Source organism: Strongylocentrotus purpuratus, unplaced genomic scaffold, assembly GCF_000002235.5.
Source record: "Strongylocentrotus purpuratus isolate Spur 01 unplaced genomic scaffold, Spur_5.0 spur5_scaffold_9, whole genome shotgun sequence".
Lineage (NCBI taxonomy): Eukaryota > Metazoa > Echinodermata > Echinoidea > Camarodonta > Strongylocentrotidae > Strongylocentrotus > Strongylocentrotus purpuratus.
In genome coordinates, this window is record NW_022145615.1 from 17,692,611 (window position 1) to 17,719,423 (window position 26,813).

Here is a 26,813-nt window from a genome sequence, read left to right on the forward strand (position 1 = left end):
TCTACGGTATAATAGAAATATGTTACTTTCACTGCTATGATGACTCTTTCATAATAATCAATAATACTAATAAAACGGTGCTTATAAAGCGCTTTCAACCGAAGTCTCTAAGCGCTGTAACAGAAAATATACAACGACAAACAATGATATATTAAACCAAGAAATACAAATAAACCTACAAATTACAATACATTTGAACTATACATCGATGTGAACAAAGTAAGTTATTCATCAAAAGCAATTTTGAATAAATGTGTCTATAAAAGACAAGTTTTGATTTGGTTGACAGCCTGACAGTTTGTGACATGCGAAGGGGGTTTGTTCAGCAGAAGCTTTGCAAAAAGAGCGATGACTGTAAAGAAGATTTGACAACAAGTAGACACGAAATGTAATGAGGCTTGTATTCCTGGATTATATCTAAGCTTGTATTGTGTAGGTCCCAGTTAATAGGTTTTTATATAAATTAGGGTATGTGAATTAACATATTTACAAAAGCATATGACTACAAGGCATATGAAGCTGAGCGACAATTTAAAAAAAAAATAATCATCGATCATGGAGATACGAGGGGCCCTGATTCATTTGAAATCGTGAGCAATGCTTTAAGCCGACCCCGCCGGACTCTCATTACTTTCATATGGAAATGTGTCTCAAGTGGATGTAATGCCCCCCAGCTATCTATCCCGAATGGACTACGTTAATTCAAGAGTGGAATGAATAATCAAACTTCCATCAAATTGTCAGAAAGTCAATTTTAAACGTTGTCATCTCCCCTGGCCCCCCAGCATACTGTACTACCATCTTCAGGTTGTCTCTCAATGCATTTGTCCACGTGATGTACGTGTACCTAGCTTTCCTTGGGATTTGAATCATTTATCATGTTTGTGAAAGTGAAAGGTCAAGTTCGACTAATAATTATAATACTGAACAGAGAGAAGAAAAGAGAGTGAGAGAGATGAAGATTGAGAGAGAGAGAGAGAAAGAGAGGATGGAGGAGAAGGAGAGAGAGAGAGAGAGAGAGAGAGAGAGGTGAGGGTGGATGGGAATAATTTTGATTCTCCCGGATGAAAGACGATTAACGGATCATAGCATGGAGCAAGCGTGAATACTAACATAAGATAAACATAGAAATGGAAATATAGTATTAATTACAATAAAATATCATTTTCACGTCCCGGCTTTTATTTCGTGTAAGGACATTGCTTCAGATTCACTTTTTTTTCTGTTTGTTTTAATAATCCGTTCATCATAACTCACAAGTTTGCTATTTAAATATTTCGTCAGTTGTTCGAATACATGACAGGCACAAAATAATGGTTGAAGATTTTCTCTTGCAAGACTTATATTTCTTTAACAATGACAACAAAGAAAAATTGTATATATTATCAATGCATTTGCCTGCTTAATAAGATTAAGGAGATTATCCAAAGGTTCAGAGAAGAAACCTTGTGTAGACTTGACGACGTTGACCGACTATACCCCGCTGCTTTTCCTCCCTTCCTTGGGTCTGAGTAAGCTGCTATTCCATCAGATGTTCGTAAAATCCCCTGAACAACCCCGGAGCGAGACGAGTTTGCCACCACATGGCCCCGGTCCTGAAGGGCCGTCACTATGTTCTATCACATGGGAGAAATGGATCAAATGAATCAGTGGTATTCTAAATAGAATTAGGAAGTTACAAAAATGGTCTAATAGTTTATGACGTCATTCTGCTTTAGATTTGGTATCAAAGGGCAGTCAAGTTTTTGTTTGAAGATAAACTTGAGTTCTGGTAAAAAAAAGAAAATGAATTCTCACAGAATCTAACGAAACTTACACTGACTGTTCAAGATTACAAATAAATGTCATGTGCCAAACAATTTTGGAAGAAAATGTATACTGGCTGAGTAATGAGCATAGAAAGATAAGGAAATCAGGGTAGTACTAGCCCCGACACCATTTGTGTTGTCCCATATACATCTTTCTGTGTAAGTGATTGTTACTTTACCAAGACTCTGCCAAATTTATGATGATTTTGATGACTCCAGAACCTTGCATTACACACCATTACTTACATGCTATATGATCAACTTTTCTGATCCATTCCACACCTTTTCTTTCACAATGCAATCGCATTACCAGAACTCAAGTTTATCTTTAAATCCCTTATTTCCTTCATCTCTGAAAGCCCTTTTAAATCACCAGCTATTACAATACACATCGGTCTAAACGTCTCTAAAAAAAAGTTAGATTCCAGTATCATTTGTAAAAAGCAATATTACGTTTTCTGTGTTTTTGTTGTTAAAAGAGGTTAAGATTGGTTTTGCAATAATGTCCTCTTTTATTGATTTCTCTATGATTTTTTCTTGTACACTAACCTGAGAGAAACCACTTTCGATGAAGGCTTTGTTTGTTAGAAGATGATTGTGAATACGTGGCTCATCGATGGCTTCGTCCAGAGAGACATTCATTATCAAAGTTCGAAGGATGACCTGCAAGAAAAAAAGCGACATTGATTACCCTCTGCCTAAAAAGCAAAAGTGGTTCGGGTTATGGGAGTTTCATAACAATTTTCTTCCCTAACACATTTAGCCGTGCTTTCACACTGAACTTTATACCATTAAGTAGGATGATCGCTCTCATTTTGCTTGAAAATTAATGTATGGTCTAGTCGTGCTGAGCGCTTTGCTCATCTCGATATGTTCATGCGATCAGTACTCCGTAACCTACGATTAGTGTTAGACAACTTCATGAATCAGTACTGTATACTTTGGAAATCCATGACGATATGACGACTCTTATCAAACTAACCGCTGCATCCGAATAACTTAAAGCTTTATTTTAGCAAAAAAATATGAAAACTCCCCGACCGTGTTTAACTTTAGGTTTACATGTTCATGGTTTTTATTTCAGTTATTATAAAGCGGGAGGGTCTTACCCATGCGACGGAGGTTGCAATACGATAACCTCCCGACGCGCCGATGACCATCTTTACATCCCCTTCGGTACCGATGACGATGGTTGGTCCCATGGTCGATAGAGGGCGTTTGCCAGGTGATAACTGGTTAGCTGGTAGGGTCCAGGTTCGATACTTGGTGTCGAAGTAGAAGTTTCGTAGATGATTGTTGAGAATGATACCTGTCGACATAGATGCATCTTTGCATCCGAAACTGAAATAAAACCCGCATACCATACATTAACTTTCAAGCAAAATGAGAGCGATCATCATACTTAATGTTATAAAGTTCAGTGTGAAAGCACGGCTAAATGTGTTATGGAAGAACAATGAAACTCCCATAACCCGAACCACTTTTGCTTTTTAGGCGAAGCTTAGCCCGAAATGAACGTCTCGCAAGGGCAATTTTTTTTATTAGAAACAATATAAACATCATCTTTATCAGTCTTCCCCTTAAATGGAGGTGACCATCACAACCAACGTAGTCTACGTGGAACATATGTAGACATTATTATCCTGTAGAGACAAATCTTTTGGTTATTAAGACGGACTCCGACAATTTTCATTCGTTTACTTCATAATAATTTAAAATGTTGTGCTGTTTGTGCTATACTTACTAATAACCAATCGATGTCGTCACAGCTACCGCGTCACCATTGGATGCTAGAACACTGATGTGACTAGTATCACCTACATCCGGGTCTGTACCTATGCTGTTACCCCGTTGCACTGCTACATCCTGGTCAATGACGTAATCATATGATGATGTAGAGTACACGTACGGGAGGGCTTCTGTGATCAGTTCTCGGACGTATCTACTGAACTCAGGTGAGCGTATATCCTGCAGAGTCTAACAGATACACACACAACTCATTTTCATTCAATGCAGATTTTAAAGTATAAAGCTTGTCTGCCATAGTTTACAGGAGGGATTGGACTGCCCTGCAAGGTCACTGGACAGGTGGTTATCTCATCAACTCAGCTCTCAGTTAACATAAGAAAAAGAGGATCATCACCGATTAGGCATTGTTTTTTAGATAGAGGGTGCAAAAAGCTACAAGTAGTGCAGTTGGCCTTTAAAGAAGTTCTTCAGTGATAAAACGATTTTGATTATTATAAAGACTAGCAGGACCCGCGGAAATCCGCGGGATTCTAGAGGGGGGGGGGGGGGTGTAAATAGATATAGGTCTAGAGACTCTCTAAATTAGAACCACCAAGAACTTTATTTGCCATTTATATAAAAATAAAAAAACGATCCAACTGTACCGGTAGTTATTCTTTAAGCCACTGGAACTGCGTAGAGTTCCGTAGTGTGGCGTACCGACTACGCATAAATTAGGCTGCGTATTAATGGGAAAATAGTCCCTGCGTAGGTTATGCGTAAGCTGGCGTACAGGTTTGCTTATGGTTGCTTACTGTGTGGAAAGCTTTTACTGCTTTGTCGATCTGGCGTAGGGTAGCGTACTGTTGCGTAGGCATGTAGCGTAGTGTTGCGTAAAAAAGGCGTACTTTCTGCGTCAAGTTTCTACGCCGAAAGTACGCGAAAAAAATTAAACATGTTGAATTGTTTTCGTTCATCTTGCGTACCAGTTCCGTAGTGTGGCGTACCGACTACGCAGAAATTAGGCTGCGTATTAATGGGAAAATAGTCCCTGCGTAGGTTATGCGTAAGCTGGTGTACAGGTTTGCTTATGGTTGCTTACTGTGTGGAAAGCTTTTACTGCTTTGTCGATCTGGCGTAGGGTAGCGTACTGTTGCGTAAAAAGGCGTAAAAACAATAGAATACAAAGGCTGGCGGAGACGTCATGCCCCCCCCCCCCCCCGCGGAGCCTTAGCGTATTATTATTATAGAAACTGTTTTTTTGACAATTATCAAACTTTTGACAACCAATACAACCATTTGTCCTATATTTGAACTATTCTTTTCCCCATTTTATTTTCCTTTAAGATAGACAGAAGTCTTAAAGATGAATATTTACGGTTTATTACCCTTTATGTTTTGTGGACAAGTCTTACGAAACAGCATGGAATAGTTTTGTCGTGATGACAACGCTATTGTTAGCGGAAGGTCCTACAATCAGTGATTCCAAACTGTCTAAATTCAAAGTTATATACTCTATATCAATTTTATCTCAGACACTCTCTGAAACGTCCATTGTGCTTTTGCTTTTATCTAATGGTTTTTTAATGTATGAACGATTACATGCTAAGTGTGTCCTACCTTTGCAATTTCTTCAAACCACGTACCACCCAGCTTTATCCTGATATAAACATATTTAAACCAATACTATTTGTTCTCTATTCAAACTATCCCTATTCCCTATTTCCATTTTCTTTTCTTTCATGATAGACAAAAGTCTTAAAGATGGATACGTAAAGTTTGTCACCCTTAATGGTTTGTGGACAATTCTTACGAAACAGAATGGGATAGGATAACTACGACGCTATTGTTAGTAGAAGATCCTACAATGAGTGATGATCCCAAACTGTCTAAATTCAAACTCTCTTACTCTAGGCCTAAATCAATTTTATCTCCAACTTCCTCGAAAACGTTCATCATGCTTTTGTTTGTATCCAATGTGTTTTTCTTAAAAAAGATATGACGGAACGATTCCATGTTAAGTGTGTCTTACCTTTTCAACCTCTTCAGACGACGTATCACCCAGCTTTGTCCTGAGACCAAAGGCTACTTTACATACTTCAATAAACTGATGATACAAGAGGATCCTCTGGTCTGATGTCATATCATCGGAGGTAGGCAGACCGAAACCTGATAACCAAACAAAGCAAATACTAGTATTACCTTAACGACATGCCGTTAGCGGTTCTTTAGAGGGGCTTGGAGGGGGGAGGGGGTAGTGGCGGATACAGGGGGGGGGGGAAGCCGGGAAACACGTTGATGTTACTTTTATTTAGAGACGGGCCCCCTCCCCAGTCTGGTGCTCAAGGGGGGGGGGGGGGGGTGCGATTTTTAAATTTTCGAGGGAAAAAAATTAGTGCTCACTACCCCCCTGTGTGCTTGTAAAGCATGCGTACACTAGCACTATAAGCAACCATAGTACCGACCCATTAGGTCCTCTCCGAGGGACTTGGTAATGAGAATAAATGCCTTACCATAGGACACTAGCGCATCGCATTTGCTTCAAACCCGGGACCTCTTGATTTGAAATTAATGAATTGAGCTGAAATCACAGAACTGTAAATATGGTTAAAGCATTGCCCGTTACCAAAATGAATAACCATCCTTAACCTATGGGAAATTGAGAGGGCGCCCTTTATTTGGTCGTAAAAAGACACCACCAAAATAAAAGTTTGACCATTTGATGCTTACTTAAGATTTCCAAGACTTGGAAATCTATTCCCTTAGAGGTTTCTATTTAAGCTTAAAAGAACTCCGTAGGCCTATTCAGACAACGGGAAGCAAGAATGAAATAGCAAACTAGAGCTTGGTAAGAGAGGGGTCGAAACCTTGAAAGATTTCAACGTACCTAGCGAACATCTTTCGCCGAATATTAGCCGATGTGTCATGTGTGTTCGAGTCGGGTCATACAAAAAAGTTAATACCATAGCTAAATGAAATGGGGGAAGGGGTTGGTGGGAGATGGAGCACCGAAAGTAGAAATTGTTAAAAGTAGCATCAGATCTCGATTGAAAACAGCATCGCTTGGGCTTATCTTTAATTATAAGCTCTATCCATCGCATCACTCTGTGAATTATAATGTTGTCTATTATGGTTATATTTATTACATAATAATGTCAATGATCACAGTACTTTGGAATTGCTAATCGAGATCAACTATGAACGTAACATGTACCTTCCAGGGCCCTCAGGATAAACTGAAAATACGGGCCGCCCGATGTGAGCTCGGAGGAATAGATCGTGTAGTCTAGAGACTGAAAATCTTGTAGGGTTTCTACCCCTTTCCAGATAGCGGTGTAGTCTGCAAGATCGCCCAGGGTCACATTACCACCTGGATAGAGAAATAAGCGAGGAGTGCCATTAACCCCTTCCGTGTTACCTGGTTTGGGATTAATTTTAATGAACCTTTACATTATATTTTCCGCGTCTTTGGAAATGTTTTATTCCATGGGAAATTTGGGCATAGAGCGCCTTTTATTGATACGAACTTCACCATGAAGCATGGGCGTAGATCTGTAATTGATACCTATTGTTCAGGGGGATGATCTATTCATTCATCCCCCCTGAACAATAGGTATTACGTAAGGAAAAACATAAACCTTCTGACAGTGTCCTAGTCCGAACATGCTTTCAAAAATTACATTATTAGGCAAGAATTGCCGCGCGCGGCATTGATTCGGTTAATAGGTCATGCTACAAAACGTTTAGAGGCGTAGCAGTCGAGTGAAAAATACTTAAATCTCGCAGTAAAAAAATATGATTTACAAACCTGCAAAATTAAAAAAGAACAAAAATCGTAAAGAAATAAATCGAATCGAATGAAATCAATGTATAATGGATAATGAATCTTGGTTCATCACAAATTGTCGATGATAATGATTAGTCTTAAATAATAGAAAAACAAAACATCTTCACTCTTAATACCTACCGCCATCCTGTATGTCTTGGACGAGCTTAGAACCAGTAGGCCCTTTGTAGAATTCCTCCACCCCGTTTTCAGCAATCGCTTGAAGAGTGTCGGCTAGCTTAGGATTAGTGATGACGTCACCCTCGACAGCGACACGGTCCTCCTCCGTGTTGTAATATAATTCTCTGGGAAATAAATAGAATAAAAAGAGAAGGGAGGAATGTGTTGTTAGGTGATGAAACGACGTCATACCTGTCCTAGGTATCAGCAATTAATGCACGGAATTCGCATTCTGACTATTGAAATACAATTATACATAACGGGTAAATGAAATAATTTGTAACATGACACTTACAAAGATATGGTATATTGAATATATCCGAATATATGGGTATTCATCCCCTTGGTCTTTGATACTCCAAGAGCACGCTAAAGATGAGCTCTTATTGTAAATCCATTCCTTCATATGCCAAATTAAATCGAAACGAGAATTGAACTGGACTAAATTGATTTGAATTGAATTGAACTAAATTGGATCGATATGAGCAAACCTAATTATGTGGGTATTCAGCCCATTGGTCTTCCAATACTCCGTAGAGCATTATAAAGATGACAGGGACGGCGATTTCTTGTCATGACCGGGGGGGGGGGAAACAAAATGCGAGGAACGAGAGAGGAGTGACGTAAAGAGCAAAAACGTTTTTTTGGGGGGATAAAAAAAAAATCCGCATCCTCACCGCTCTTACATGTTACATGCAGGCCCCGCGGAACGTTTTTCAAAGTGGGAGTGGGGGGGGGGGGGGCTACAGTATTTGCGATCAGATAGAGCAAAGCAAGTGGGGCGTAAATTGGCCTGGGGTCCAGGGGGTAAAGCTCCGGCGGGGGTCAAGGGGCGGAGCCCCATGAAGCTCAGAGTTTTTAGGCATTAACTTACGATCAGATGAGCATCCAGGGGCCGCCTTAGGGCCCTTGATGGTGTCTAGGGGCGGAGCCCCCGTAAACTCAGTGTTTTATGCTTTTGAATATGGTCAGATGAGCATGCAGTGGCCCGCTTAGGGTCCTGGTGGGGTGCAGGGGCGGAGCCCCCGGAAGCTCATGTGTTTTAGGCATTTAATTATGGTCAGCTGAGCAACCAGGGGCTCGCCTTAGGGCCCTTGCTTGGGTACAGGGGGCAGAGCCCCCGGAAGCTCAGGTGTTTTAGGCATTTAATTATGGTCAGCTTAGCAACCATGGGCCCGCCTTAGGGCCTTTGGTTGGGTACAGGGGGCAGAGCCCCCGGAAGCTCAGGGAAATCATGCCATTTCAGCAATATTTGTAAATTAGTCACTGGTATCGAGTTAGAAATAAACCACGTTTGAATTTTATCGGGAGGGGGGGGGGGGGGGGAACTGCCCCAAGCCTGAGTGAGTGAGCATAGTGAATGAGAGGGGTAAAGGTGACGAAAGTGACTACCCCCTCACAGGTTTTGAAGTTTTGTTGTATTACAAAATTATATTCCTTAGCAAAACTATAGTATGAAAACCAACAATGTACTTTTTCACACTTCAGTTTTCTACAATATTTATTTGTACATTTAGAAGGATATTATGCGAGGGAGCATAGCTCCCGAGCAAGAAAATTTTTGCATTTTTATTTGTTTAAACGCTGCACTTTTGGGCCCTCCAAAGCCTAATAGTGTGTTGCAGTCTTTGGTCAGTATCTGCTGTACATTGTTTTATTGCACTTTTTCAAATTTTCCGGGGGGGGGACGATCCCTCCCCTAAAAAAACCGGGATCGCCGCCCCTGGAGGATGAGCTCCTACTATATATCAACTTCTTTTTATATGTTAAATTGAATTGAATCGAAATGAATGAACTAGACCGAATCGAACTGAATCGAATCTAATTGAACCGAGTTGAACTGAATTGAAATGAACAAACCTTATCTGAGGGAGTTCATCGTCGTCGATACTCCGTAGAGCACGATGGAGATGAGCTCCTACTGTAAATCAATTCTTTCATATCTTTAAATGAATCGAATTGAAATGAATTGAATTGAACTGGACTGAGTCGAAATTAATCGAATTTAATTGAACCGAGTAGAACTGAATTGAAATGAACAAACCTAACATTGAATTGAAATGAAATGAATTGAACTGGACTGAATCCAACTAAATAGAATTTAATTGAACCGAGTCGAACTGAATCGAAATGAACAAACCTGATATGAGGGTATTCATCCCATTGGTCATCGATACTCCGTTGAGCATTATGAAGATGAGCTCCTATACTGTAAATCAATTTCTTTTTGTTTAAATGGAGTGAATTGATTTGGACTGAATCAAAAAAGTTCATTTGAACTAAGTTGACCTAAGTTGAAATCAACAAACCTGATATGAGGGTATACATCCCATTGGTCGTCGATACTCCCTAGAGCTTTATGAAGATGAGCTCCTACTGTGAATCAATTCTGAATTGAATTAATTAAATTGAATACATATTCGTCATTATGTATTGTATTTTGTTGGAAATGAATAAAATAAATTGAACTGCGTTGAATTGAACAAACCTAATATGAGGGTATTCATCCCATTGGTCGTCGATATTCCGTAGAGCATTATGAAGATGAGCTCCTACTGTGAATCCATTCCTTGATATACTGATGACAGGTTGGAAGAGCTCAGACCAAGGCAGCTTACCGTATCTCTGATGAGCCTCCCACATACCCCTCACTTCACCCGGGATAGCAACACTCTCCATCCCTACGGGCAATACAAAAATGAAGGTACATTAAAGCGGCTGTAGTGCGCCAAATACTGGTTAACGCCATCTACGACTTCTTTTGGACAACTGCACGTAAACGAATAGGCTTGATTAACTGGTTCAGCGCGCTAGCGTTCGCGAAACAGACCGGAGTTCTCCTCTTTTTAATTTTTTAAATTTTAATTTAATTGAACTGAAATTGAACTTTCCGTTGTGCATGATAGAAAACAATATACTTTGCGCCAAACAAAAATCCGGTTTTAAAGGAAAGCATTCGACTATAACATATTTATTGAAAGTCACTGATTATTGACTGAAAACAATGGAAGACGGCCTTTATACTTGAGCTGTGTTTATTTGACCTGAAAAAGGCTTTCCACACTGTGGACGTTTATGTACTTGTAACTAAACTACCCAGAGTTGGTATTTCTTAATATCTTTTACCGTTGTTTGAGAGTTATTTATATAACCGACGGATGTGTACCTGTATTAATTTTGCTACATCAAGAATTGTAAATATATATTATGGAATTCCTCAAGGCTAAACACTTGGCCCAATATCATTTACTTAATGTATCTATTTCAACAATCATGTGAGAGGAGTTTAAAAAAACAGTAAATTGCATCAATATGCAGATGTACGGAAGCCCATTAGTGCCACCTACGAAATAAATTTAAGAGAAATTATCTGGCGGCCGCCAGATAATTATCTGGCGGCCGCCAGTTAATTATCTGGCGGCCGCCACTTAATTATCTGGCGGCCGCCAGTTAATTATCTGGCGGCCGCCAGATAATTATCCGTGTCTTCACGGTTGTTTCATCGCAAAGCATGCCGGGACATAATTCTAGTACATTTTTACCTTCGCCGTGATCAGCTGTCCCGTTGCAAACAACGGGATTCTTATCGAAGCAACATCTTAATCTTGTACATAATCCGCTATTCTGCAGTGATTTTCTTTCACTCCAGTATCGTTTGTACGGTAAGAAACCAAAGTTTGTGTTTATTCATTTTTATGACGAATAAAGCTGATAATACGACGTAATGCATGAGAGTGGGCCGGGTCAAGCTTTACTAAATGTAGGCCTAGACCTCTAGATCTAGTCCCGTATGTTTAAATGTGTGTGCATTTTAAGTAGACTGATTGCCTTGTGTCTATCTTGATCTGAATATAATAGTCTATGTATTGATGAGCTCTACTTGAGGATCTACATGACAGGGGCGTATGAAGGAATTTTTCGAGGGGGGGGGGTTAAAATTTGAAAATCGTGCCGAAAATTTCACATCGACTCAGCCAGCCGGAGAATGAGAGGGGGGGGGGGGGGGGGGGGGGGGTCGGTTAGAACATCTATTTTTTCCCGAAAATATGAATTTGGCAGACCGATATTTTGTTCAGTTGATGGTAAGGTCACCTTTTTGGGTCACCCTTTAGCACAAAAATATTTCCCCATGATCTAGTGTGATAAGGGTTCTTTTGTTACCGTTATTCTTCAGGTTACAAACTTAAATTTGATTGCCTTTTTCCTTTTATCTATCAGTTGCAGCATCATCAAACACTATATGGCCGATGAATCAGAAGATGACGTAGATGCTACGAGAGAGCTCATTTCACAATGGACAACAGAAGTGATACGTGACTTTCTACAAGGAGGGGACTCAAGCTTGGAGAAGTCATTATTTTATGGGTGTTCTCTGCCCTGACGCTGGGGGTACTGTTCAGCCATTCGAGGTAGAGAGGTAGAGAGGAACTGGACGATGGATGGATGGGGGGGGGGGGGGAAGAAAGGCATGTAGAGATGGCCGTCTACTATGTATAGAGACATTTGTGTGCTACTGGATAAGGACCCTCCATCACTAGAGGGAAGAATAATGAGAGACTACAAAGAGGGGAAGGCATTTAGTTATTTTGTCAGTTTCTGGTTAGGGAGACATTTGTTTCATCTCCTGGGAGAAAGCTGTCTGAAATTCAAAATGTATTTGATACTTGAATAAATTTAGTTCATTTTCTAGACTGGTTCATGTCAAACCATTGATTCTACTTTCTTGTGAGTATACACTGTAGTCAGAAAGAGAAGTAACACGAGTAAAGAATGAAAATTGAAAAAGAAGCCAATATTTGATCGAGGAGGAGAAAATGGAGATTACGTTGTTGCCCATCAAGTTGGAATAATTGTTCTTACTGTTTGTACATAATGGTCATATATTATAAGAACTGTATTGATCAATTTCAGGAGTCTTATACATGTAGATTGATTAATACAGTTTTGAGATGATGATGATGATCGTGATGATGAACGAGAAGGAGAAGAGGAGGAATATATCAAGAGTTGATGAAGAAAAGATTGATAGAGGGGTTATCATTACAGAGAGAGAGAAAGAGAGATAGACTAACATGAGGAAGGGAGAGCAAGAACAAGGCTATGACATAGGGGAAGAGATAGAAATCAAAATTATATTTATACAAACATTTACTAAATTAAAATAATAAATTAGAATACAAGGCGAGAGGAAAGAATGCAAACTAAAATTAAGCAAAGACCATCACTATATCGTTCCCATTATAATATAAATTAAGAAAAGGTACATGGAAACATGTACATTTGTAAAATTCAATCTTTCATTCTCTTGATCTTCCTCTTCACACCTAATTCTTGCTCTCCCTGTCTATCTCTCCCACCCCTCTCCGTCTCTCTCTCTCTCTCTCTCTCTCTCTTTCTCTCCCCTCTCTCTCTCCTCCTTATTATCACTCTTTCTCTTTCATTAAGTGTCGACATCTCTCTCAATGCCTCTCTCTGTTTCTATGTTTCTCTTGTTAAATATTTTAAACATCAGGTCTGTCTGACCTTCCTCTCTTGAATAAATCATGAATAACTTCAACTCAGTGTCCTACATACAGTAATGATTGCTTAGTAGTCATCTACAACCCTCGCTGTGTTGTTTGATTTTATTTATAAAATAAATATAACCATGAGATCAATATCAACAGGTTTAATGCAATGCATATAAGTTGACATCCTATGAAGAAGTAGTACCAATCTCTACCAATCTCTGGTTCGTAACAAAATTTTAAAAATTAAAATATAAAAAAAACGCTACTTTTAAAGAGCTTACCACCAAAATCTCTAAGCGCTATAACAAACAAAAATAGACTGATAAACAATTACATATTAAACAAAACAAAAAAGTGTGAATAAACCTACAAATTACAATACATATACTGTACATGTACATCAAAGTGAACAGAGCCTGGCAGCAGAGTTTTGGATTCTCTGGACTTTTGCAATGAAAAAGATCTGCCCGTATTGACTTAACACAGGGGACTTATGCTAAAAAAAAGGGAAGGGGGGGGGGTGCTGGGAACACGCATGTGCTTACCCTAAATAAAAACTGAGTTGGGGGGGGGGGGGGGTACCACCTTTAATGCAAACGCATTTAAAGGGATCCGGTAACTTTATCTCAGATTCTGAAACAAAATCCTGGATTTAGCTCATGCTGCAATGATAATTTTAGGTCAGTCAAGAACTCAATGACTTTTACAATCCAATCGCCTGTCTGATTATCAAGATATTTACGATTGGAAATCGAAATCAAATTTTGGGTTTGTCAAACGCTTTTCATAACACTACAAGGGTCATCCATGTCAAATCACCCAAAAAATCTGAAAATCTTAACCCGACCATTTTTGATTTTGATGAAACTTAGTGTACTTGTTGAGTGTGATCTCACAGCACCAAATCCAAAATTTTAGGTCAATTGGGTCAGGGGTTTGGGAGATACGGCCAACCACATTTTAAGATTTTTTCAAAAATGGGGGTGGCGGGCCTACCTTTGAACCCTTGTATCTCGGGATCTAATGGGTCAATCTTCACAAAATTTGTAGTGCTGGAAAGGGTATTCAATAAGGATTCCAAATCTGCCGCCATTTTGAAAATTTGTACATGTTGGGGTACTTTGACCTCTTGACCTAAGATTTGACCTTGAAATTGACCTTGTGGATCACGTGACCTTCAAAACATTTTTCATGAAATGTAATCTCTGACATGTTCACTTAAACATATAAAAGTTTCAGAGATATAATAATTTTTGTTTAGGAGCAATAAGGATTGAAAGTATCCATACTTACAGATATTCACAATAAACCCTATTATAATGTATACAATACATGCAATACGCACAGTACAACATACATCTTTCACATGCTTCTTTGTTCTAGTCATATCCATTCTAAATGTCAGCAGTACTTGAATAGAAATAAAATGACAAGTTCATATAGGCCTAAAGGGTTAACAGGATGTATGGATTTAGGCCTCTGAGTCGGTCTGGGATAATTACCCCCCTGGAAAAATAACCCCCAGGAAATGTTCACAAGTCTATTAGGGAAAACGAGTATGGTAAAAGGGGTCAATCAAAGATTTTTACTTTTTTGAGGCACTTCTTGATCATTTTGAAGCGCAGTTTTTTTAGGGCTTCAGTATTAATACACCATATCGCAGACACTGGTAGCACGTAGGGCCATACGTCAATCTCGAATTAAACATTGTTAAACCCCGGCCCCCCCCCCCCACTCAGTGTTATTTAGGGTACGCATATGCTTGTTCCCTCTTTTTGAAAGCACCCCCTATCTGAGGACTGCCAACATTTCCGAACCCCCCTTTCGCGGGCTTTTCCTGCCTTGGAGACTCCCCTAAATCATGAAAAATGCTCAATGTACCCCCCTAAATTCGGAATAATTTCTCAGGAGTCCAAAGAGATAAGAGAAATAAAGAAAAAATACCCCCTTTTTAAAGAAATCTCCGGGTGAAAAGTTAATACACCCCTTTTTGTACAATTCTCGGGCCGGACATTTTGGTAACACGCATGGGGTCCATCTGTTCTCGGAGTGGGGGGGGGGGCCTGGTGTTAAACAATGCCTTTTACAATACCTTTACAACATACACCATTGGCTGTCACATGGTTTGGAAATCACATTACAGATAATAATTCTACAATTGTAAGGTTTCACCTGTCATCATTTGATACCCGAAGGAATGCTTTTTTAGGGGCTAAATCTAATTTTTTTCACAAGGCAAAATTAACTATATGCCTTCCCCTCTTTGAAGTCTCTCATTATTTTTCCCTCTAGTGATGGAGGGTCCTTATCCAGTAGGTACATACATAGTAGGCCAGTTCTGCATTCCTACCCCCCCCCCCCCCCATCCTCCCTATCCATCCATTGTCCAGTTCCTCTCAGTCTTAAAGGGGAAGTCCACCCTGAAATTAAGTTAGTTTTAATAGGAGTAGAAAAATGAGAGAAACAAGTCAGTGAAAGTTTGAGCAAATTCCAATTAAAAATAAGGAAGTTAGGATTTTTGAAGTTGTGATCAATCAAACACAAATTGGCAACTCTATGACGTATCATGCGAGCTCAACTTCCATTTGCTCAGTACTAAAAAAATCTAAAATTTTCATTTTCCCTTAAGAAATATTTCAACCATACATGCACCCTAAATATAATAATTGCAAATATGTTTCTATACTCCCCCTGCAAGGAACAAATATATATTCCGTCATCAATAACGAAGAAAACATGATTTTATGGAATATTATGCACAAAGCAAATGAAGGAGAGCTCGTATAATAAGTCACAGAGTTGCCAATTTGTATTTGATTGATCACAACTTCAATAATTCATAACTTTCTTATTTTCATTCAGAATTTGCTCAAACTTTCACTCACCTGATTTTCTTATTATTCTGCCTCTATCGAAACAAACTTATTTTGGGGGTGGACTTCCCCTTTAACCTCGGATGGCTAAAAAGCTACCCCAGCGTCAAGGCAGCCGGCAGAGAACACCCATAAAATAATGACTCCTCGGTTTGCAAGCTTGAGTCTCCTCCTTGTAGAAAGTCACGTAGCACTTCTGTTGTCCATTGTGAAATGAGCTCTTTAGTAACATCTACGTCATCTTCTGATTCATTGGTCATCGTGTTCGATGATGCTGCAACTGATAAATAAAAGGAGAAAGGCATGTCAAATTTAAGTTTGTGACCACAAGAATAATTGTAACAAAAGAATCCTTATCACTTCTTTAACACAAGTTCATGTAGACCCATGTAGATGCTCAAGTTGAGGTCATCGATATCAGACTATTATATCCAGCAGGGGCGTACGCAGGATTTTTTCAAGGGGGGTTTTAAACAAAATAAAGTGGGGTTTTAGGGGGGTTTTCTTAAAAATACACACGTAAAAAATGCCAAAGGGGGGTTTAACCCCCAAAACACCCCCCCCCCCCTGCGTACGCGCCTGATATCCAGATCCAGATCGACAAATCTATCGTTTTTATGGCCTCTTTTTTACTTTTTTTTACATTTAGGGCCTAGAGTCTAGACTAATTCATTTGCCATCACCATCACTATCTAACTGTCGGCCATTCTAGTAGATCCTATTCCAATATCAATTATGTATAGTTTATAGGATCTAGACCTATTCATATTTCCTGAGACATAAGTCTCATTTTACTGTAAATTTGGTTAACTTCTACCTAAAACAAAAGGCAATCAGTCTACTTAAAATGCACACACATTTAAACATACGGGACTAAAGTTAGATCTAGGCCTACATTTACTTAAGTTGGACCCCTGCCCACTCTCATTACGTCGTATTATCAGCTTTATTCGTCATAAAAATGAATAAACACAAACTTTGGTTTCTTACCGTACAAATGATACTGGAGTGAAAGAAAATCACCGCAGAATAGCGGATTATGTACAAGATAAAGATGTTGCTTCGATAAGAATCTCGTTGTTTGCAACGGGACAGCTGATCACGGCGAAGTTAAAAATGTACTAGAATTATGTCCCGGCATGCTTTGCGATGAAACAACCGTGAAGACACGGATAATTATCTGGCGGCCGCCAGATAATTAACTGGCGGCCGCCAGATAAATAACTGGCGGCCGCCAGATAAATAACTGGCGGCCGCCAGATAATTAACTGGCGGCCGCCAGATAATTAACTGGCGGCCGCCAGATAATTAACTGGCGGCCGCCAGATAAATAACTGGCGGCCGCCAGATAATTAACTGGCGGCCGCCAGATAATTAACTGGCGGCCGCCAGATAATTATCCGTGTCTTCACGGTTGTTTCGTCGCAAAGCATGCCGGGACATAATTCTAGTACATTTTTTTTCCAATCGTAAATATCTTGATAATCAGACAGGCGATTGGATTGTAAAAGTCATTGAGTTCTTGACTGACCTAAAATTATCATTGCAGCATGAGCTAAATCCAGGATTTTGTTTCAGAATCTGAGATAAAGTTACCGGATCCCTTTAAATGCGTTTGCATTAAAGGTGGTACCCCCCCCCCCCAACTCAGTGTTATTTAGGGTAAGCACATGCGTGTTCCCAGCACCCCCCCCCCTTTTTTTTAGCATAAGTCCCCTGTGTTAAGTCAATACGGGCAGATCTTTTTCATTGCAAAACTCCAGAGAATCCAAAACTCTGCTGCCAGGCTGTGTTCACTTTGATGTACATGTACGGTATATGTATTGTAATTTGTAGGTTTATTCACACTTTTTTTGTTTTGTTTAATATGTAATTGTTTATCAGTCTATTTTTGTTTGTTATAGCGCTTAGAGATTTTGGTGGTAAGCGCTTTAAAAGTAGCGTTTTTTTTTATATTTTAATTTTTTAAATTTTGTTACGAGCCAGAGAATTTGGGAACACGCATGCGGTACCTCCGTTCCCGGAGTGGTGGGGGGGGGGGGGGGGGGGGGGGGGGGGTACTACTTCTTCATAGGATGTCAACTTATATGCATTGCATTAAACCTGTTGATATTGATCTCATGGTTATATTTATTTTATAAATAAAATCAAACAACACAGCGAGGGTTGTAGATGACTACTAAGCAATCATTACTGTATGTAGGACACTGAGTTGAAGTTATTCATGATTTATTCAAGAGAGGAAGGTCAGACAGACCTGATGTTTAAAATATTTAACAAGAGAAACATAGAAACAGAGAGAGGCATTGAGAGAGATGTCGACACTTAATGAAAGAGAAAGAGTGATAATAAGGAGAGAGAGAGGGGGAGAGAAAGAGAGAGAGAGAGAGAGACGGAGAGGGGTGGGAGAGATAGACAGGGAGAGCAAGAATTAGGTGTGAAGAGGAAGATCAAGAGAATGAAAGATTGAATTTTACAAATGTACATGTTTCCATGTACCTTTTCTTAATTTATATTATAATGTGAACGATATAGTGATGGTCTTTGCTTAATTTTAGTTTGCATTCTTTCCTCTCGCCTTGTATTCTAATTTATTATTTTAATTTAGTAAATGTTTGTATAAATATAATTTTGATTTCTATCTCTTCCCCTATGTCATAGCCTTGTTCTTGCTCTCCCTTCCTCATGTTAGTCTATCTCTCTTTCTCTCTCTCTGTAATGATAACCCCTCTATCAATCTTTTCTTCATCAACTCTTGATATATTCCTCCTCTTCTCCTTCTCGTTCATCATCACGATCATCATCATCATCTCAAAACTGTATTAATCAATCTACATGTATAAGACTCCTGAGATTGATCAATACAGTTCTTATAATATATGACCATTATGTACAAACAGTAAGAACAATTATTCCAACTTGATGGGCAACAACGTAATCTCCATTTTCTCCTCCTCGATCAAATATTGGCTTCTTTTTCAATTTTCATTCTTTACTCGTGTTACTTCTCTTTCTCTCTGACTACAGTGTATACTCACAAGAAAGTAGAATCAATGGTTTGACATGAACCAGTCTAGAAAATGAACTAAATTTATTCAAGTATCAAATACATTTTGAATTTCAGACAGCTTTCTCCCAGGAGATGAAACAAATGTCTCCCTAACCAGAAACTGACAAAATAACTAAATGCCTTCCCCTCTTTGTAGTCTCTCATTATTCTTCCCTCTAGTGATGGAGGGTCCTTATCCAGTAGCACACAAATGTCTCTATACATAGTAGACGGCCATCTCTACATGCCTTTCTTCCCCCCCCCCCCATCCATCCATCGTCCAGTTCCTCTCTACCTCTCTACCTCGAATGGCTGAACAGTACCCCCAGCGTCAGGGCAGAGAACACCCATAAAATAATGACTTCTCCAAGCTTGAGTCCCCTCCTTGTAGAAAGTCACGTATCACTTCTGTTGTCCATTGTGAAATGAGCTCTCTCGTAGCATCTACGTCATCTTCTGATTCATCGGCCATATAGTGTTTGATGATGCTGCAACTGATAAATAAAAGGAAAAAGACAATAAAATTTAAGTTTGTAACCTGAAGAATAACGGTAACAAAAGAACCCTTATCACACTAGATCATGGGGAAATATTTTTGTGCTAAAGGGTGGCCCCAAAAGGGTGACCCAAAAAGGTGACCTTACCATCAACTGAACAAAATATCGGTCTGCCAAATTCATATTTTCGGGAAAAAATAGATGCTCTAACAGTAACCGACCCCCCCCCCCCCCCCCCTCTCATTCTCTGGCTGGCTGAGTCGATGTGAAATTTTCGGCACGATTTTCAAATTTTAACCCCCCCCCCTCGAAAAATTCCTTCATACGCCCCTGTCATGTAGATCCTCAAGTAGAGCTCATCAATACATAGACTATTATATTCAGATCAAGATAGACACAAGGCAATCAGTCTACTTAAAATGCACACACATTTAAACATACGGGACTAGATCTAGAGGTCTAGGCCTACATTTACTAAAGCTTGACCCGGCCCACTCTCATGCATTACGTCGTATTATCAGCTTTATTCGTCATAAAAATGAATAAACACAAACTTTGGTTTCTTACCGTACAAACGATACTGGAGTGAAAGAAAATCACTGCAGAATAGCGGATTATGTACAAGATTAAGATGTTGCTTCGATAAGAATCCCGTTGTTTGCAACGGGACAGCTGATCACGGCGAAGGTGAAAATGTACTAGAATTATGTCCCGGCATGCTTTGCGATGAAACAACCGTGAAGACACGGATAATTATCTGGCGGCCGCCAGATAATTAACTGGCGGCCGCCAGATAATTAACTGGCGGCCGCCAGATAATTAAGTGGCGGCCGCCAGATAATTATCTGGCGGCCGCCAGATAATTTCTCTTAAATTTATTTCGTAGGTGGCACTAATGGGCTTCCGTAACTTAGCCTTAATGTTGACAAACCATTTTGTACGCTATTTTGGACTTGTGCTAATTCAATAGTCAGAATTTGAATTGCATACATTGAACGGAGTGTACCTGGTTAACGTCATCTACGTCTTCTTTTGGACAACTGCACCTGAACAAATGGACTTGATTAACGGTAGTCAGCAACTTAATCTCTACATGGTCAGCGCTCGCGAAACAGACCGAAGTTCTCCTCATGCTTCGGTTTCGTTGCACGCACGCACGTGATTGCTGCGGTTGCGTCGTCCATATGGCAATCCGTTTTAACATTTATTCCTTTTTCTTGACATCAAGAACTTATATTGCTTTTCAACAGAAAATCATTTCTTGATATCAAGAAATCGAATTCTCAATATCAAGAATTCAATTCTTGATATCAAGAAATAGGAATAAATGTTAAAACGGCTTGCCATACGTCCTGAGTCGTTATACCTGATTGGCCGCGAGGCCACGGGAAAGACACGTAGTCTCGTCCGGCTACACTCTAGCCTTTTGACAAGGCCTCGTGACTCTAAGCGGCTGAGATGAGTCTAGATACCCGGAGTGAACGCGCGACCGAGTGACGGAACGTCACGAGGCCTTTTGAAAAGTGGGTTTCACTGCTGCGCATGAATTATTCATAGATACATATTAACATGCCAATACGCCTACTTTGGATTTATTGACCAATCAGAACGGCGATCTCCCAGTTGGCTTCGTTCTTGATTCGTTCCATGTAGAGGTCAGTGGTCTTAGCACGTACGTAATAGTTCATAGCATGTAGGTCCATGTTCGCACTACGTAGAGTTTACTGTGTGTGTGTGTGTGCGTGTGTGTGTGTGTGTGTGTGATGGATACTATATGCTGACGTCGTGCGAGGATACGTTCGCTGATTGGACGCTCTATTTTCTGGAGCGAATTCCAGTCGGAAACAAGGGTTAACATAAGAAATCCAAATCAGATTGATAAAGGCCACTAGGATGGGCTCCTCGCTCTCGCGTTCACTTGGGTTTTCGCGATTAGTCTCGTTTTAGTCGCTCGGCGTCTATCAGACAAGTGGCCTTGTTTAAAGGCTAGCTACACTCCAGTTCATAAATACTATTTACGCATGATCATTCGTTCCCAAATTGTAAAAGCATCGAGACGAATACTGGTATCTTGCTCTTGAAAATTATGTAATCAGTCATTTTAAGCACCGACAGTACATTTATCTGATACACAAGTGGAAGTATTCTTCTCAAGAGGCAAACAAAAGGTATACATGAAGCACCTCCATCACCCACTTCGGCAGTGATTACGCTTAAATGCACAAGTGGGACGTATCCAACGTTTAAAAGATCTGTGGATATTTTGGGGTACCGAAGCTATTTACGAACTGGCTTATTGTTTGTAGGTAGGACAAACATTATGGCTTGTCCTGCTGAAGCTACAGTCCCATATACGTCCCGGACCGTCCCGGACCATCCCGGACCCCATCCGGGGTGATCCGGGATTCGGTCCGTGTTGACACCGTGTTGGCACCGGGGTGGTCCTGGATGGTCCTGGATGGTCCTGGATGGTCCTGGATGGTCCTGGGCGGTCCGGGAGTCGACCCCGGATGTTTTTGACGGTCAAAAACTGCCGGGGTGGTCCGGGACGGTCCGGGACAATAGTTTGATCCGGGGTGATCCGTGTAGCCACCGTGCTGGGTCCGGGGTCATCCGTAGTGGCGCCGGGGCGGTCCGTGTTGATCCGTGGCAGTCCGGGAGTGAGTTATTGACCGCCCAGGACCATCCAGGACCATCCAGGACCACCCCGGTGCCAACACGGTGTCAACACGGACCGAATCCCGGATCACCCCGGATGGGGTCCGGGATGGTCCGGGACGGTCCGGGACGTATATGGGACTGTAGCTAAAAAGCATCACACTTTTTTTGAACAAAACATCCCGGACCATCCCGGATCACCCCAGACCATGGTCCGGGATGGTCCGGAGTGGTCCGTGCTCGTCCGTGCTGGTCCGGCTTTATATGGGACTGGGGCTTTACCGTATTTAGCACCGTCGGAACCTTGGGCATCAAACATCTCTGGATAGGTAGCAGCATGTGATGTCTCCTGAGCATCCAGAAACTCTACCATGCCGCTAGCTCGGGTGTAGATCACCATGAAGAACCCGCCACCTATCCCAGAACTCTGACCATTGACCACACCTACACATAACATACTGGTAATGGCACTATCTACAGCAGAACCACCCCTCTCAAGAATATCTCTGGGGGAGGGGGGGGGGGGGGTAGGGGGAGAACAAATGGAAGAGTGAAAGGAAGGGACATTGGAAGAAAATAGAGATAGATAGAGAGGGAGAGAGAGAGAGAGAGAGAGAGAACGAATGGAAACGTGAAAGGAAAGTACATTGGGAGAAAACATAGAGAGGAAGAGAGAGAGAGAGAGGGAGAGAGAGAGAGAGAGAGAGAGAGAGACCGAATGGAAACGTGAAAGGAAGTGACATTGGTTGGAAGAAGGAGAATAATAATAATAATAATAATATGTAGCTTTTATATTGCGCTTAATACAAATGTCTCTAAGCGCTTTACAAATATAATATTACCGAAGAGAGAGAGAGAGAGAGAGAGAGAGAGAGAAAAGCGCACAAAGAGAGAAATGAAGGAAAGGAAAAGAACATTATTTGAAAACGACATGTAATTGAAGGAGAATGAACATTAAATAAGGTGAATAGAAACGTTCCTTGAGAATCGAAAGAAAAACAGAACAAAACAAGAAACCGTGAAATCGATGAAAAAAAATACGATGGAAGTATAGAACCTAAAATGATTTATGAAAGTAATTACAATTTCGGAGATTTGATCGACTGATCGTCGATGCTTGATGCCAATATTCGAAGTTTATTCTTCCATGCAGGTGTGTTCATTTTGTATAGGGGGGGGGGGGTGGATATAAAAAGAAAATAAGACTACTTTGCCTTTTGCCGTATAAGAACTTTGCATTCTAGCTTCAGTGAATTTGATTAGATCGATCGCCATACTTACCTTCCCATTTCTGAACATAATTGCACATCGGTCGCCACCGCACCACTTTGGTGAAACTCTAGTGTTCCTCCTGGAATTAAAAAAAAAGATTATTGACGGTGAAATCATTATTTTGGTAAGTATGTATTGAACGTGATCGACAGGCTTACAATAAAATAGTAAAATGAAATTGTAAAATAATCACATCATGAAGGAGTTGAATGAAATACATTACACAGATCATCAAATGCATGGCTACGAATTTTATTTTAAATTCAACAGACACCCTCCCTTTTCTTATAATGATCGTTTTGCGCTTTATTTTGTGTATTATATTCCGAACGAATGAAATATTTTGAATGCATTTTCTTTCAAGTAATGCAGGCACCTCTCGCCAATGCTCAATATGTGTGTATTTCTAGTTTTAATCTACTTGGGCGCTAATCATAACAAAGACGTGAACGTTTAAACTGATGGTCAGAGAAAAGGAAAACTTTATTTCTAGTATTGAGCATATCAATATGATAGTGGATCTACTTATATAACTTAGACTTTATTAATTAAATATCGCGGGTGATATCTGGCCGGTGTCTAGTATTATAAACAATACCCCTCCCCCCTCCACATAATGTTAATGTCAACACGTCATAAACGATACGGGCAAATGATTGTGTTCTATTTCCGATTTAACACATTATTAGTTTTGTAATAATAATAATAATAATAATAGCTCACATTTATAATGCGCCTAATACTAAGTAGATGATGACAGCATATCAGGAGTAGATGAAATCTTATTATGCAATTATTGTTTAAAGGCCGTGTAGTTAAGCAAATAATGGTTGAATGCCATTTACGTCTCCTTTTATGACAACTGCACGTAAACGAATGGACTTGATTAACGGTAGTCAGCGACTTAATCTCTACATAGTCAGCGTTGGCAAAACAGACCGAAGTTCTCCTCATGCTTCGGTTTCGCGTATGTTACACCCACATGATTGCTGCGGTCGCGTCGTCCGTAGTCGTATTCAAGCGCGGATTCATGGGGGAGGGGGGGGGGGGGGAAGGCCCGCCCCACTGGCAACAACAAAAACAGGTTTAAAAAAGAAGAAGATGGTAACGTTAATTTTACCATTTTTAGACAAAAAATGAAAATGGGCCCCTCCCCCTGCAAAAAAAAAGTATTTTGAGGTTGTTGTTTGTTTTGGTCAAGGGGTGGGTATGGGTGTTGAAAAAAGAGTGCTTACCCCCCCCCCCCCCCCCCCAAGATATGGCAGGTTTTCTGCGACACTTTTCCCAGCGGTTTCACGTAAACAACGTGTTTATTCAACAGAGAAGCAATTAGGTCAACACAAAACGAAGTCATGAGATAATTGCACCGCTCCTCACCGCCTGACTATTTTTCAATACAACACCCAAAATATCAAGACCCAGAGTCCCAGACCATGTCGGCTTAATCAAAACAGACGTACCATGGCCAGTCACGGACAAAAGTATATTGACTTTATTGAGTCCATGATATAGTTCAGATAAAGTTCAAACTGTAAGCATGCGTGACCACATGTTTGTTTACAGACACCCCATCAACAAGGTTTCTGAAGCCAAAATACACTCTAAATGAGGATTTCGCGTGTTTTTTCACAAGAAATCACACCCTAAACGGGTATTTCAATTTACAAAAAGGACACAATATTCAATGAACAGTTATTATTCTACTATGCAAAACAAAATATAAGGGACCAGCTATAGACGTGAGACTTCTTGGCCGGTAACGTGGGCATCCATCTTGATCTACTGAAGACCTAAAGACCGGTAAGCGCAGGCGGCGGCCGGTAGTCTCGCCAATGGAAATTATTATTCCCTTTTCCCTCCCCGGTCTAGCCCTGAGGGCTAGAAAAAATACCCCTAAATGCGTATACCGGCGCGTACAGCAGAATTTTGAACCATTTTGAAAAAGTACCCTTTTTCTTGAGAATGGCCCGAAAATGGAAGTATTTGAACCCCTTAATGCGGCACTACGCGGACCGCGTCCAATCTATAAAAAACACCCCTTTATTCGCGTTTTATTGTTCACGCATGCTTTAGTTATATTTGACTGGGACCAGCGCTCAAAATACACGGGGCGGTGGGCGATTCGCCCCCGTGAGCTACATAATCGCCCCCGTCAGGTTGCTCACGGGGGCGATTGCAAAGACGATTCGTTGTACCGTTCTCGACTCCTTTTCCCTTTTTCTTTCTACGTCCTCTTCCTTTTTTTCTTCTCTTTCTCTCTCTTTTTTTTTTTGGCCGGCGTTTTTTTTTTTTTTTGGGGGGGGGGGGGGCGACCGCCCCCACCGCCCCCCTGGCTACGCGCCTGGCCACTGTGTTGTAAGATCTCTTTCAGATTAGGAGAAGTGTATTCTTTAATGAGTATTTTACATTGAATGGAACGTCTCAACTCAGTAAGCATGGCTGAGATTTGTAAAAGTTGTTTTTACAAAGAAGATTCGGGTGAATAGCAGTGCTTATTCAAACAAATATTCGCATCAATTTGAATCACAATCATTATTTGTCGCTTAATCCCTTTTAATGACCTTGTTTTCTTTCTCGTTTGCAAGGGGAGAAGAAAATATGTCACGTTAAAGACATCATAAAGATCAGTGTTGTATGCGTATATATTGTATACACAAGCCAGTAACAGCTATGTAGCTTGTAAATTTGTAAGAGGGAAAATGCTGATTGAAATGATAATGATGAAATAGCAAATAATTGAGGAGTATCATAGGTACCAATTCAATGGATATTTGTATAAAAAAGAGCCTCCGTCAGTACTAAAAGAGCCCCCGTGAAAAGGCTCACGGGGGCTCTTTTTTTTTAGGGGAAGAGCCCCCGTGGACAAAAAATCAATTTGAGCCCTAACTGGGACCCCCGGAATCACAGTTTGTACAAAGTCTTCAGTAGGTTGACTGTGAGGCTATATCAACTGGAAAAGATTGTATTCTTCGGCAAATAAAAAAGGCTCTTGAAAATAAGTTCGCCAATATCTCGAGTGGTCTCCAGAACGAATGAACAACCTCGAATTTTATTTCTCTACTGCTAAATAGCCTACACACCATTAAATAATGGTATATCAGTTTCACAAAAAGTGTACAGTTAATAAACTCACCAGTGACAGATAGCGAACATCCTAGTAGGAGAAGGGTGACGAAGTGAGTCAAATGCCAAGCCATTTTAGATCCCGATTATCATAGCCTCACAGAGGACAACCAAACTTGTGCGAAATATGAGAACCGAACACTGCGGCCAACTTCGGCAGTGATAAATGGAACCGAATGCATGATGAAAGAAGCTCAGAATACTGTAAACAGACCAGTGACCTTCGTAGTAGGTCCAAAAACAGACATCGTAGTACTACGTGTACTACTTTTAAGAGATAACGATAAAT

The 26,813-nt window shown here is 40.4% G+C and overlaps 1 protein-coding gene and 2 long non-coding RNA genes across 3 annotated transcripts; 1 reads left to right on the plus strand and 2 right to left on the minus strand.

The window, feature by feature from the left end:
- Positions 1–968: 968 nt before the first annotated feature.
- Positions 969–26,770, minus strand: LOC585707 (glutathione hydrolase 1 proenzyme). The gene is made up of 11 exons (XM_030976649.1): positions 26,535–26,770; positions 23,411–23,480; positions 22,412–22,635; positions 10,031–10,223; positions 7,504–7,667; positions 6,751–6,906; positions 5,569–5,705; positions 3,553–3,785; positions 2,918–3,149; positions 2,358–2,471; positions 969–1,616 (listed from the first exon to the last, which is right to left on the minus strand). The coding sequence occupies exons 1-11, from the start codon at positions 26,596–26,598 to the stop codon at positions 1,386–1,388; spliced, it is 1,818 nt and encodes a 605-aa protein (XP_030832509.1). The 5' UTR covers positions 26,599–26,770; the 3' UTR covers positions 969–1,385.
- LOC115920593 lies at positions 11,154–12,255 on the plus strand. The gene is made up of 2 exons (XR_004062418.1): positions 11,154–11,204; positions 11,761–12,255. It is a non-coding gene; the product is annotated as an uncharacterized LOC115920593 (long non-coding RNA).
- LOC115920594 lies at positions 18,976–20,089 on the minus strand. Its single transcript, XR_004062419.1, has 2 exons — positions 20,039–20,089; positions 18,976–19,468 (listed from the first exon to the last, which is right to left on the minus strand). It is a non-coding gene; the product is annotated as an uncharacterized LOC115920594 (long non-coding RNA).
- Positions 26,771–26,813: the final 43 nt, after the last annotated feature.